Source organism: Indicator indicator, chromosome 4 (genome assembly GCF_027791375.1).
Source record: "Indicator indicator isolate 239-I01 chromosome 4, UM_Iind_1.1, whole genome shotgun sequence".
NCBI lineage: Eukaryota > Metazoa > Chordata > Aves > Piciformes > Indicatoridae > Indicator > Indicator indicator.
In genome coordinates this window covers 11,468,164-11,482,851 of record NC_072013.1, presented here as the reverse complement: position 1 = coordinate 11,482,851, position 14,688 = coordinate 11,468,164, and the positions used below count along the sequence as shown (strand labels likewise).

Below are 14,688 nucleotides of genomic sequence, written 5' to 3'. Positions count from 1 at the left end.
AATGAAGTCAGCCTCAAGGAAATCATCATCTTCCTCAACTGAAATTAGCAGTGTTTTTAGGCACCTACTCTGAAATGTGTTAGCACTGTGAAGATGAAACAGATGCTTGGTGTTATTCCTGATGACTGGCTTTAAAGGGAAAATCCTTTTTTAACAACCAGGCAGATAGGAAATCATTTACACTCTAAACATTTTGGCCAGACTGAGTGATGTAGCACTGCAGCCACTGAGATTGGATTTTTAAAAATGCTTTCTTTTTCACCCACTCCAGTTTATTACAACTGAAGAGTGTGGAAAAAGGGAAAGGAGTGACAAAAATTTTAATGGTTTGTTTTCAGGCTTCTTGGTATAGGCTTGGGAACCTCTGTATTCATGACAGTTAATACAGGTGGTACAGGGATTATGGCAAGAACTGTTTGAAAGGAAGAGAACCACAGCACCCATGACAGCTCAAAGCAGGCAGCAAACAAGCTTTCTTATGTTGCTTTGCAGCAAATCAAACCCTCTGAGATCAGTTTAGATTCTGGAGAAGGAAAAGACTAAAGGAGTTGCTGTGCTTGTTCTTTATTATCCAGAATCCCTTTACCTTTTTTAGAGTCCACCTTCCTTATTTTTTTCCTATACTAGGTCAGTAATGTTACACCTTGAAGTTTTCAAATCAAAAGCTAAATTGACCTTACTGTGTTGAATTATTAGCCTAGGATTATTAAAAGGAAAAAAAAAAAGGCAAACAAGGAGGGGGTGGGGGGCAGGAATCACTAAAAACAGAAGCCTTTTCATCAGAGCAGCATCCTGCAGTTTGCTGTAACTCAAGCTGGCCATTCTTATATAGTAGGAATTAAGGACTCCTCCTGCCAGGCAGGGCCCTATTAAAACACAATAGCTGTTTGAAAAGGGTAAGCAAGCCGATATGGATATAATAGGCCACATATTGGGGCCCCTTTCTACTCTGAAGTAAAGCTTCTTCTCAGAATTATGAGCTGGGAAACCTAGTATTCAGGAAGATGGGAAAGAGCATACAATGGAAGGGGATAAATAGCCCTGCAGAAGCCCTCCAAGGTGCTTAAGGGAAAAGCAAAGAAGCCTTCAGAGATAAGCATCAGTCACACAGGACTAGCTCTTTCAGTCCAATCAGGTGCTGCTTCAGACCACATGGTGTTTCCACATGGTGTTTCCACATGGTGGAAAGGTCTTGCTGGTATAAACAGACTCAGTTTTTACTGTGGTAAACACGGCAAGTTGTGCACCACTGAGATACCTGCATGAATTGAGATCATTTCAGGTTGCTACCCAGCTTCCATCAAAAACCCTTGCCCTTTTCCCCCCCTCATCATTAAAGAAAAAAAAAAAAAGTAAAAAATTCCAGAGTTATAACTCACACAAAGAAAGCTGCTAGCTCTCCAGATAGTGTATTTAACATTTGTTCAAACTGGTCCAACTAGGTATTTTGGAGAAAGAAGAAAATTCTTCGTTGAACTGCTCTATAATTTTTACTCATGAAGAGGGCATAAGAGATCCAAGTCTTCAGTAAGTGTCACTATCATACAGTTACAATTTCCATTCTTTGGCTTCCTTTATGAACCAAGAGATGTATTTTTGCAACTCTGGAAGTAGCTATGGAATTGACATTGGCTGGAGATGGATTTGGTTAACTTATGTCAATGTTCACTGAAGAAGGAGTATGAATTTGAAAATTATTGAGTAACTGCTACTGCTGAGTGAAGGAAAACTGGTTTCTTGGAAAGTTGAGGCCAAAATACAAGCACGAGTAAGAGCTGTGTCTCTTATTGTAAGACAGTTCCATGTTAGACTAAACATGGAGAAATTTTGCTTTTAATTATTCAAAAAGACAACATCATGTTATGACTGTGGTGATCCAGGAACTATTGATAGATAACCTGACTGTTTCAAAGAGATTCAACATCAGCACCACGCATTCAGCTCCCATGTTTGCTCTTCTCAGTCTCGGTTAGACCGGAGAATTTCAGAAGAATAAAACTATTTATAACTGCTGCTCTCTCACCTATTCAGTTGCCTTGGCAAGAACCATAGCACATCAAGGACTGCACAACTTCCAATATTTCCATCACGGCAACAAATAAAACTTGCCAAAACTCCTTAACAGAGATGAAGCTTCATCATTTGACATTCATGCTAACTCTGCATTTAGAGATTGCTTAGCTAAACCACTTTGTGCTCACAATTGCCTGGCTAGAATGTTGACCAGCTACAGTTTGTCCATTTAATCTGAAGATATGCAACAGCATCGATTTTCTGCAAGCCTCTAAGGCTAACATATTCTGGAATCTGTATGGTTTCAACACTACATATCACAGAAAGTTTCAGGTTCTCTGAGGACATCCAGGATTCTACAAACTAGATATTTACCTTTTTCTTTAAGAAGACAAACCAACTTTTAAAAATCTATTTCAGGTAAGCTACAACACTTTCAGCAGTTTGCTGTTCATGGGGATGCAGAGACAGTTATGGGATTTCGTCCTGTCAAGGATAAAGAATCCTATTACAAGATCTTCTCACATCCCATTGCTGCAGGCATTTGCTGATTTTTACAGCTTGGCATATCCAGTTTAGGAGAAATTTTAGAGTTGTTGGTCTTGTCCTTATTGGAACACATTTATTCTTAGCAAGGCTATTAGAAATGCTCCTCAAGATTGTCTGTGACACCACATCTTACAGCCTAAGAACAAAAACAAAAGCCCTTCCAACACCAAAAAAAATCTGATCTATTTTTGTTTAAAGATCTTCCTGGGAAAAATAAAGCATTCCTCAAGACTTAGTATTAAATTGGAATAAAGCAGTGCAAGCTTTGATAGGTGGAAACAAAGAACTCCTCTGAAACTGATCTCCTATATAGCATGTCAGGATGAAGGTGATGGTCTCTTTTTGGTGGTGCCCAGTGATAGGACAAGGAACAAAGGGTAGAAAGCTGGAACACAGGAGGTTCAACCTCAACACGAAAAGAAACTTCTTTATGGTGAGTGTGATGAAGCACTGGAACAGGCTGCCCAGAGGGGTTGTGGAGTCTCCTTCTCTGGAGACTTTCAAAACCTGCCTTGACGTGCTCCTGTGTGGCCTGCCCTAGGTGATTTTGCTTTGGCAGAGGGGTTGGACTCAATGACCTCTGGAGATCTATTCAGACCCCTAACATTCTGTGATATAGTAGCCTAGACTCACACCAAACGTTTTCACTAAAACCAAAACTAAACTGTATGAGTTGGTAATACTCATGAGAAAGGTAGTTATTGATGAAGCTAACATGTATTCAATAGCAGTTCTGTTACAGCTTGAGACACCAAAAATTGTGTTGGAGGAAATATTGTTTGGTTTTGTTTTGTTTTTTTAAATCCTTAACAATCACAATGCCTTGTGATCCTTAAAAATAATTAAAAAGCCCATATAATAAGACAAAAAAACCCAATATGTACCAAACTTCCTACATGACTATGTTTTTCCAAACTGCTACTCTCCAGTGCATTTTCACTGAATCCCAGGTGTCAACTTCACATGACCAAACCCCTTTTCTTCAAAACACTTACAGAAGCTACAGGAAATCCAATCCTTAGAGCAAGGGACCAAGCATATAAAGAGATTACTGCTTTATACACACACATTGCAGATTGTATGTGAAAGACTGCAAATATTCCCACTACATCTATTGTGGATATGTCACTACTTATCCTTCTCATTTTTTCCTATACATTCCAACACAGTAACTCAGCAAGCACAGTCAAGTGGTTTTCCAGAATGATGAAGAAAGATGCTTGTCAAACAGGGATCTCACCTCTAACAGTAAGCTCTACTACATACCTGTCTCCAGTGGAACATGGCCAATGTAAGATTGCCACAGTTTACCCACCTGCCTTGATGGCCCTTTCACTTCTGCAAAAATACAAATGAAAACAGAGCAGAGATTTGTGATCAGAACTGAAAGAACATGGATAAGGCAGGAACTACCCAGTACCACAGAGTGATGGAGAAAGTAAAATTAAACCAAAAGATCTGTGGCATTCCAAAAAGGATATGATGACCACTGATAAAATGAGTTATGGCAAAATAATTACAAAAAGCACACACATAGGAGGCTTCTTAAAGATTTTCTTCGGAAGAGCAATGATTGGTGTATCCATATTGTTGTACTACCAAATGTAGACAGTGGGATGGGTCTGGAGAACAGGAAAACTATACCACAAAAGCACATAACCAAAGTCTATTACCTTCTAATTGAGATCAGAGAGATCAATTTCCAGCAAGCTCTACGATTTTGTCCTTTTCCCTCTCTCTCTAAATTATCCAAACTTGTTTCAAGAATAAATTTACACATTTGAAGCATGCCACAAAAGTCTGATTTTATCTCCCAGATGGGATTGCATATACATCTCCAAATTTGTACTAGTAACATTAACAGCTATGATGAAAAGCAATAAAAGAATTGGAAGCACAGACACAATTACGCTAAAGCTAAAACTAGACAGAGGATGTACTACTAAAACAAGAACATTCAACTCCAGCCCAGAGAAAAAGCACAAACACAATTAACTCAGATCCATGTAGTCCTAATTGTTGTACTATTTGCCAGATTTCTGGACTTGGGCTTTTGGAAAATTTCAAATGTCTGTTTTTCAGTTTTATTAGCTATCAACACTTCCTGCATGCAATTGGCTTGAATCATCATTAAAGGAAGCTCAACTTCATGACAAATGTGTTGCATTTCCAAATTAAAGGCTGCAAGAAGGAACAGAAATACACTTGACTAGGTAAGGGCTCCATAAGATACTCAGCTGTAAAGATACTGTGACAAAGACGACAAACATGTAATTCCATGATGTAAAAGAATAGGAAAGAAGTGGGCAAACACACACCAGTGAATACATACTAGAAGCATCACGATGTGACCCCACTGCATATAAAAATTGTGATTTCCTCTGTTCATTCAGCAAGAGCACAGTGCAGCTCAACTCAGTGCATGAAAGATTATTGATAAGTAACTACCCTGTGCTGATGAGATGCTAACAAGTGCTAACATTCATATGCTATGGCAAGTTGTATAGATTTTTCTGTCACCAAAACAGTATTTTAAGTTTCCTGCGTGGTGGATATCATCAAGTGGTAAATATTGTCTTTCACATTCAATTCTACATTGTTATTTTGGCTACAAGCGGTCCAGGACTGTCTTGTTTATCAAAACCCTTCTTAACCTTTTCCCTCCTCTGTACTTATTTGCAAGGGGGATTTGGACTCATCTGAACATCCAGTCACCTGTGAGATTCTCAAGAATGTGGGAAGAAAATACTACGTACTACATATTGGCAACATGTACAAACTACACTGGAATCACTGTGTTATTCCCATTAATATATGCATTTTTCCAGTTGTTTACTCAACAGCAGTCATCCCAATCAGCATATTTGTCGGGCTAGGACTTGTTGCAATGTTTGTTATAAAGAAATAACTCTGGGAAAAATCAGGAATCCATAGATCCGGCCTGCCAGATGAAAATACCAATGCTGTTCCTGCAGTTAAGGATTTGTATAACAAAAACACGCTTCATGTGGCAGATCGGCAGGTTGTGGGCAAAATTAACATATATTTGGTCACAAATAAACAGAGTTATCCATAACCCCTCAATCTTCCACAGTTCTCATACAAAATGCATAGAGACAGGAGGGATTGAAATCCCATTTCTCACATGAGTTGGAGAAACTTAGATACAAAGAAGAGACTTAGCTCTTCTGGCAGCTCTTCTCTGTAGAGGTGAGACTGGAAGGCAACAACTAGATTTTAACAGAAGGGCTTTGTGTTCATTAGCAACACTCTAAAGAGAGAAATATGTACCTGTTAAAGGTTCCCCCAAAACATTTATCAACAATTTTAGTCCTGCAAATCCATGTGTTCTGTAGAAACTTTGAACATGTCCCTCTTGTAGCAACTTACTTTAGCAGCAAAACCTGCTGCTCAGAGCTTCTGCCACAAGTGCTATGTCAGAGCATATACATTTGTTCTCTTTCCACAGATAACTGAAGAGCAAAGAGGAGGCAGACAGCACTCTTAAGGAGTGCCCTAGGGATCAAGGAATCCCAAGTAAGAGCCTGTCAGGAACCATCAGGAACATTATCCTAGCTGATATTTTTCAGCCCAGCGGGCTGCTTCACAGCTAGGTCATCCACAGCTTCATACTGAACACAGGGCTTAGTGCAATCATATAGAGAATATGTCTTTTTCTTTCCAGAGCAGAAGGCATCTAGGAATCCTCAGACTATTTGAGGAACAAATATAATGTTATTTTTGCAATTGGTCATAAGATTACATGAAAGTGAATTCCAACTTTTTACATAAGAACCTGAAAGTACTGTTACCTCCTAAAGGCTACTTATTGCTTAAAACACACAGAAGTAACACTAAACTCCCCCAAACCAACATTCCTCCCCCAAACAGTCTTGCTGACAAATTCTAATGAATGTCTCCATCTCTCAGAAGGGGAATCTGGCACAACCTGTCAAAGCCCTAAGGACCTTCTCATGACTTTTTTTGCTGTTTGTGCTACAATATTACAAAGCACAGAGATGATGTTCTACAATGCTAGATGCTGTAAAGTACATGCAGTACAGTATCACTGTTAGTCTTGAAGAGCTTACACTATCCTTGCAAACAAGACAGAACAAGTTACTGTGAAAAGGGGAAAGACAGAGGAGCAGATGACAGCAAGATAATGACAATGATACGGTCCACATGCATACAGAGAAATAGGGGAGGAAGTAAAAAAAAAAAAACTGATGGCTCTAAAAATCTCTCCTCTTTACACGTAGATAACTCAGCTTGTTTCCAGTTGCCAATTAAGGCTGTCTTCAGTGAGTGGCTTATTTCTCATGGGCATCTCATTTATCCTGTTGCTGGGCCTTCCCCTCTGCCCTTCCCCCTTCAAGGGTAACTGAGACTATTTTAAAGAGGAGGACATTGTTTACAGATTTATTTAGGTAATGTTGTATAGCAGTACAGGACTGAAATGAGGCAAAAGTTTTTCTAACACTGAAGCCTGTGTCACTGCTATTGCCAGAGAAACCCAAGAAAACAGTATCATATTTGTCCCTAAGGAATGAGTTGAAGAAATTGTTCCAGCTCAGCCAGACAGCAAGAGAAAATGAGATACCTATTGCTATAAGTTGATACTTCTCACCTTGATAACATCTTGCTGTTCAAAGATCTCAAAGTACATAGCACTGGCAGTCCTGTTACTCTGAACAAAGCACCTGTTCCTTGGTGTGAAACAGGGCTCTAGGCATTGCAGACTTTGGTATTTTGAACTGCCAGGCATACGACAGATCTCAAATCAGCGTCTGACCCCCAAACACATATGTTACAGATACCCTCTCAGGTAAATATTATCAAACTGCAACATAAGATTCAGCAGGGGCACTTCAATTTAGAGCCAGAAGAAACATTCTTTACAGAAAATGGGAATCTCACACATGAGTTTCTACACCCCAGTGGAAACAGTGCTGCCATCTGCAAGCTGACAAACAGGATGTCTTTCTGAACCATGGTCCAGCTTGCAGGCAGTCAGGGAGACAGTACACCAACAAAACCCCAAAAAACAACAACCGAAAAACCACCAAACCCACCCCCCCACCCCCCCAAACCAAACAAAAAGCCCCACAAAAAACCAAAACAACCAAGCAAACAAAAAAGGAAGTGCTTTGGGAGAAGAACAAAGAACACAGACAAAAGAATGCTTTTTCCCATGTCTCCACTTGTGTTCGGTTTACTAAAAAACCTATAAAAGTGATAGGAAGAAGAGCTTCCTGTCCAGGGTAAATTGTCACTGGCTAATATATGCAAGCTTTCCAAAGAGTCTTGTACAGAGCAGCCCTGGAAAGAAAGTTTCAAGCAAAGGGTTAGCTCAGAAGAAAAGCAAACATTATGAACAGGAAGTTGCTTGGTCAGTATTTTGGGTTTTTTTTGCTTCCTCTTCCAGCTGAAGTGAAAAAAAAGCCACACAGACCCCCTTGAAGATCCAAGAAAATATAAAGTAGGATGTTATGCACATTCCCTCTGCATGATTAAATCCATTAGTGTTGGGGCCCTGTTTTTCTTCAGCACAGGAAAGATCAAGAAAACAGAATGATAAATAATGTATAAGAGGAACTCATCCCTTTAAGATATATTGGCATAAAAGTTGAGCTGGAAGAAATGAAGCAGCATTAGAGTGTAATTACACAGAAGGCTTTCAAGAGATTTTATGGAGATTCAAATGCAGAGCAGAGATTTCCTGGGTTCATAATGAACAATTACCAGTAGCATTTCAGCATATCTATAAAATCAAGACTAGTCCTAAGAGAGGCCTAATTTTACTCATGGATTAATTGGCAGAAGGGTGATTGATCTCTATCCCTGTTAACAGTCAGGAGTGAGTCAGATGAAAACAGCCTCAAGGTATTCCCAACATTGAAAGCAGATGTCCACATGATTGGGATAAACGAACAATAGGATACAGTGGGACAAAAAATATCCTTGAAGATTAAAAATATTCTGGAAGGAGAACTGAAGAGAGGAAGGTCAGCCTTCTGCCATCAGCAGTCCTGGTGGTAGGCTGTTGATAGCAGCGCAGTACACAACCTCTTTTAATTTCCTAGAAACAACCAGAAACAATCATTGTCTGTGTGATCCATACAGAGAAACACGAACACATAGTTTTTAGCTTTGAAATTTCACTCAGGTAAGCTAAACCCCAGCAAAATTTTCTTAATTAGCTCTAAAAATACTTGTTGTAACTGGCACAAAGATTTGAAGTGACTCATGGTGAGGTGAGCCATGATTGCTCTCCAGCAATAAGAGGTCAATAGAACACCACTCTAATGAAAAATGTGCCTTCTGAGAAGAGTTTGGAGAATATCTAACATTCACCTGTGATGCACTAACTTCACTATTTCTCAACAGTTACAGAAGTTGTTATTTTATCCCATATACACTTCAGGAAAAAAAAACCCAAAACACCAACAAACAAACAAAAAACCTGGACACCTTTTCATATTAAATCATTGCAGCATATTCAAGAGATGCATGTGCCAATCCTCTCAGAATAATCTGGAACAAGGAAAACACTGGAAAGTGTACACGAACCTTCTAGACAAGTTAGCTTTCAGTTCAACGAGACTGAGATTAAAGAAAAAAAAGAAATCAAGATCAAGCTTATCTGCTAGCAGAGCAGCATAGCCTTCAAATCATAGCCTGAACAAATGTTGATAGTTGTATGGATGAACAGAACCTACTGGGCAGTGAGGGCTCACCACTAAGCCCTTGGAACTAGACTGTATGACATCTTCATAAAAGGAAAATCTGTATTCTGAATCCCCCTACACCTATAATATTAACCATTTATTCTCCACTTTAAATAAAGAGCCACACATTTCAAATCTTAAACAGTTTCCCAGCTCTCAAAATTGCTAAGCTTGTTTGTGCTTTGGTACAGGGACAGTTTGGCTTGCAAAACTCCAGACATACTATATATTATAAAACCCCAAACAAACAACAACAAAAAACATCAACAAAAAAAAGTCTAGTTCTATATTGCTCATTAACATAAATAAATAAATAAATCCATCCTTCTCTTGTCTTTCAAGACATCTGAAGCCCTACAGAACACTCAGTATTAACAAAGAGCCATTGCAGAAATTCACATCTCACTCTGAAAATCAATAGGAAAAAGGATGTTCTCCAGCATGCAAGTCAGAGGGTTATGCTCTAGGATGACAGTTTTGTTTGTTATAATGATCTTGAATTACCATTTTTTCTTTCAAAGGCTGAAGAGGAATAGGAAGCAAAAAGAGGATGATTATCATGTCTCAGTGAAGAAATGCTACAGAGAAGCAAGGTCAGTATTGGAGCCACCTTGCCTTCAACTTTGGTAAAGAAATCCTACTGGTGGGTGGAGGTCATTGCAATCATGCTCTTTATCTTTCTTAAGCTCTTACTTGCTATTTGTTCAGCTGACTAATGTCAGTATTACTTTCTGTGGAAACTCACCTCTGTCAGATGGAAGATCATGACTCCCATGTCAAGTGCAAAGCTTGTACCTTCATTTGATGCCAATACTTAACTCTCACTGATTATTCTCCACAGCCCTCACTTAACAGTGACCCCTGCAACTTGCTCAGAACATAGAAGTATCTGGTTCATGGGTTTGAATAGTAAGAGTTTAATTCCTGATACGACGCCTTTTTTTTTTTTCATTTTGATAGTTTAAAACCATTTTGAAAGTTTAAGCTGCTTTATAAACAACAACAAGAAATACTGATTGCCTTATAAAATCCGTGCAGTACTGAGTATTATCTTCTAAACTCAACCTGCTTGCCACACGTTTCTTGATGCATCCCTATGCACCATTTCTTGGCCATAAGGGCACATTGCCAGCTCATGGTCATTCTGCTGTCCACCAGGACTCCCAGATCATTTGCACAGAGATGCTCTCCACCAGGTCAGCCCCCAACTTGTTCTGATGTACAGAGTTATTCCTCCCTAGGTGCAGGACTTGCCCTTGTTAAATCTCATGAGGTTCCCCTCTGCCCAACTCTTCAGTCTGTCTGGGTCATACTGAAGGCAGCACAGCCTTCCATTGTGTCAGTCACCCTTCCCAGTTTTGAGTCATCAGCAAATTTGCTGAGGTAAACTCTATGCCTTCATCTGGGTCACTGGTGAATATATGGAACAATCAGTCAAGCTAGCAGGTTAGACCTCATTTGGAGATTAGATAGATACTGATTTGCAGAAAAGAAAACAAAAAGAACAAAAGAAAAATATTAAAAGCCCCAAACAAAAAACAAAAAATAAGAGCTTGAAACTGTGGTCAGCTGGGGAAGAAAGCTACTCCTGTGCTTTGAGATCCTCTTCCACTGCTGTAGTACCAAGATTGTTGTGAAATATTCTGTTCATTGATTTGCATCAGAAGAAGATTACAGGAAAGGAAGCAAGCAAGGAAAGATTTTCAAACGTGCATCAAAAAGAGAGAAACATAATGCACTGCAAGCACATGCATTACCACAGATCTGGAATGAAACTCACCAAAAGAGTTTTAGACATTGTACAAAGGCATCAAGTTGGTAAAAACATAATCAGCCAAGTCAACATCAACAACACTGAAGACCAGCACATAGCTTCTCCCCTCCTCTCCACCCCCCAAAAAAAAATAATTCCAAATTAGTACAAAGATATTATCTGTGCTAATTATTTTGTTAATTATTAAAGGACTCACGCAGGTTATAAGGAGGAAGAGACATTCTAATAGGACAACAATTGCACAAGGACACAAGAGAGTTCCTTTTTCTGGGTGTGAATTTGAAGAATGAATGCTGCTGAATGAGAAGCAATCTCTGCTTTTTGTACTAGAAGTCCTGATCAAAGCAAGCCAAATTTGGGATTCTATATGCTTTTAAAAAGCTCTGTTCCCTCAAGTGATTGCTTCACATGAATGTTTGTAACAGAAGTACTGAGCTGTATGAAACCCATGAACATATCCAAAACATGGTTAGGCATCCCTTAGCTAACACAGTGAAATCCAGCATTCACAACATGATCAGCATGTGCCTAGCTCCATTCTCCATGTACCCTGCTTGTTTCCAAAAGCCCTCCCTCAGGCTGGCCCTTTTGGCAGCATCCTGATGTACTTACTATTCAGTGAAGAACCTGGCAATGCCATACTGACTAATATCTTCTCTGTTCTCCAGCAGCTGGCTCACTGCATCCTCCATGTACGTGAGAACATGTCTTTGTGCTGCAAATAAAAGACAGTAAGAGACAGAAATTAGAATACAAGGGGCCTGCAAAGCCCAAAGCCAGGCCAGCCTAGTTGTATGCCTTACACAAACCAACAAGCATTTGCTCCCTCAGAGAGCAGGTTTCATTCATTCAGATACGGACAGAAAAATTCTGACTTAAATCTTGACCAGCTTTCTTTCCTGCCTACACAAAATTAGTCATTAACAGTGCTAACCCTTCTTTAAAATCCCTTATGACTCCAGAAGGGAAGGATATAGGAGGAGGAGTTGTGAGACTTCTTCACTGAAAAATACTTATTTAAGAGGAGCTCCTCTTTCACAACCATCTTTCCTATACAGATTGCCAATGCTCTATAAACGAGGCTGCTGCAGAGCTTTAGGTGTTCCCTACCCTTCCCTCCTCACCAAAGCCAAGTAGCTCTACAGTCGTGCTGTGAGATTTTTCCCCCTAGAGGTACAAATAAAAGCACGTCTATTTCCGTACAAGTATCAGTGAACACTCTTGGAGTGGCAGGTGGGGAACAGGTCTCAATGCCAAGAGAGACTTATATTATTCAACTGTCAGTTTCAACTAACTGCCTAAACTAAACATCAGGAAATTTCACAAGTGCTGGATCTGCCAGTAGCCAACCACAGAATGCCATTCACTTACAAGACTCCTAAGCGAAGAGAGTTCAGTGCAACACAAACCATCTTGCTGCTTCTACAGGGGGCAGACTCTGTACATATCAAGCACTTGCCAGGGAGGAAGCAGCATGGATTTGCCACTGAGCCCCTTTGATGTTTTTGGCTAGAAACCAAGTTGGAGCAATAAAGAGCATAGTGGGGGTGATGTGCCAGCTACCAAGCAGTAGATTTTCCAAATCTACAAGTTCAACAATCAGAAGACAAGTCACAACGAACCCAGGAAAACCATTCCTAACCTGGAAAGCACACAAACCCTGTTCCCAAAGCACACCCCTCCATCCTAAACATGTATGTTACTGCACCTTTGCAAGTAGTGTCGTGTCCTAAAAAGAGCAGGAGAAAACCCTGAGGGGATATAGGAAAGGCATGGGCTGCTCTTGTTCCTTGCCGATCTGCTTCAGACTTGGCAGCGTCATTCCCTCACCAGCAACTGGCCAACCTCAGACCCACATCAACATTCTTCAGACCCTTTTAATTTGTGCTTAATATTCTGGTAAGCATCAAGCCTGCACCACTTGATACACAGCATGGCAGTCCCTTTCATCTTAGCGTGAGGCAGGTGGACTTCAAGAGCAACCCGGAAATGATTATTCTCAGTGGATACAGTGATTAAAAGTATGTATGAACATTGATTGCTATCAGGGGATTTCTCTGCCTAAAACACTTTTCAGGACAATGGTAAAATTGGTTAAGTACACCCTGGAAAATACCTTGCAGCTGATAGCAAAATGGTGAGCCAAAGGTTCAACGATATTATCTGGTACTAAAAGATACAGGGCGTAGCTTAATTTAATTATTTTAATGCAAAGGAATAAATTTAATTTATGTGAGTGATTAAAGAAAAATAGTTCTGCGCACCTGTGGCCCCTGAGGGAGGAATGAGTTGTGCAGCTCAGTCATAGGCTCAGAATAACAGCAACTGGGTAACTTTATTTCACCCCATTCTTCTGCCCTCTTCATTATGCAGCCCGTCTTACACTCTGAAACTTTCTTCCCAGGCCCCTCTTGAGCTGTCAGCAGTACCACAGTAAGCCAGGTACTAGCAGACAGGCTTCCACTCAGCCTGCAATAAACTTCTGCTCAACTGCCAAACAATTCTCCAAACTTTGTGGGAAGTATATACTGCTTTCATAGAACAGTCCCTATCAATGAAACATATTTTTGCAATTTTGCTTCTTTAACGTCAGTAACTACTCCCCTGAAAGCCTATGGGAATAGACAGATATGGTCCCACAGTGCTACACTGGACAATGTGGCTGACCTCTATACCAAATACCTTCAAGTCTGCTCCTGAAGAATAAATTAATTTTCAACACAGAATTTCAGACATTCCTCTCACAATTTAAAAGGTGTACATACATATAAGGGTCATTGTTTCAAACAGTAAAACAATATTTCTGTGAAGTTTTTTTGTTGCATGGCCTAAAGATCCTGCCAAAGAACCTTTCTCCCTGCTTCCCAAAAGGTAGGTTGAGGTGTGGGGGAGAGAAGAAACTGGCAAGCTGATAAACTGAGGGAAAACATCACTTGCAATCTCCTTGAGAAGTCTCTTTCCTTGGCTCTTGGGCTGCTGTGCTGTTTTCCAGGTAGCACAGCTCCCACTGCCAAACCAAATTCTAGCTCTGGCTTCCTGTTTGCTGGCTGCCCAGTTCCATGGAATGGTACAAGAAGTATGTTTTATAACCCAATCAATCCTACCCTACACAGAAAAGTCATAGAATAAAATTTAATTTGCAGGCAGGTTCTAGCAGGCCAGAGAGGCAACAAAGTGCCAGGAGTCTGGTTATAGCAAAATAGTAGTTCCATAATTTATACAAATGGTACTTTCCATAACAAACACTGCAACCATACTGGAACATTTACTACATATGCAAGCAGAGTTAAAAGTCTCTGGAGTCCTGTGCAAAATAAATGAGCTGATTCATACATTTTAATAGGTTTTTTGAAAATTCAGGGAGATAATCATGTATTGGTATACATGTTGCTCATATTGCAATGGGAGGCTCAAAAACAAGGCAGCAAGCGCCAATGAGAATGCAAACCAAATACACTCATGCAAATGTGCTATTACAGCTTGCTCTCTTCACTCCTTTTTCTTCCCAATCGAAATCCAGTATACTGCCACTTCCACACAGAAGGTATTAAAACAGCTTATCATCCTCAGCATTTATTTATGACTTATTGCAACAAAGGGTCTGCTCCCTCCTCACACCAA

General features: G+C 40.0%; 1 protein-coding gene across 1 annotated transcript in view; it reads right to left on the bottom strand.

The window, feature by feature from the left end:
- Positions 1-14,688, bottom strand: part of CSTPP1 (centriolar satellite-associated tubulin polyglutamylase complex regulator 1) — an 83,584-nt gene that overhangs the window by 62,726 nt on the left and 6,170 nt on the right. The window contains exon 2 of the mRNA XM_054400576.1: positions 11,680-11,782. Coding sequence (XP_054256551.1) covers positions 11,680-11,782 — 103 coding nt within the window. The remainder of the gene's footprint in view (positions 1-11,679; positions 11,783-14,688) is intronic.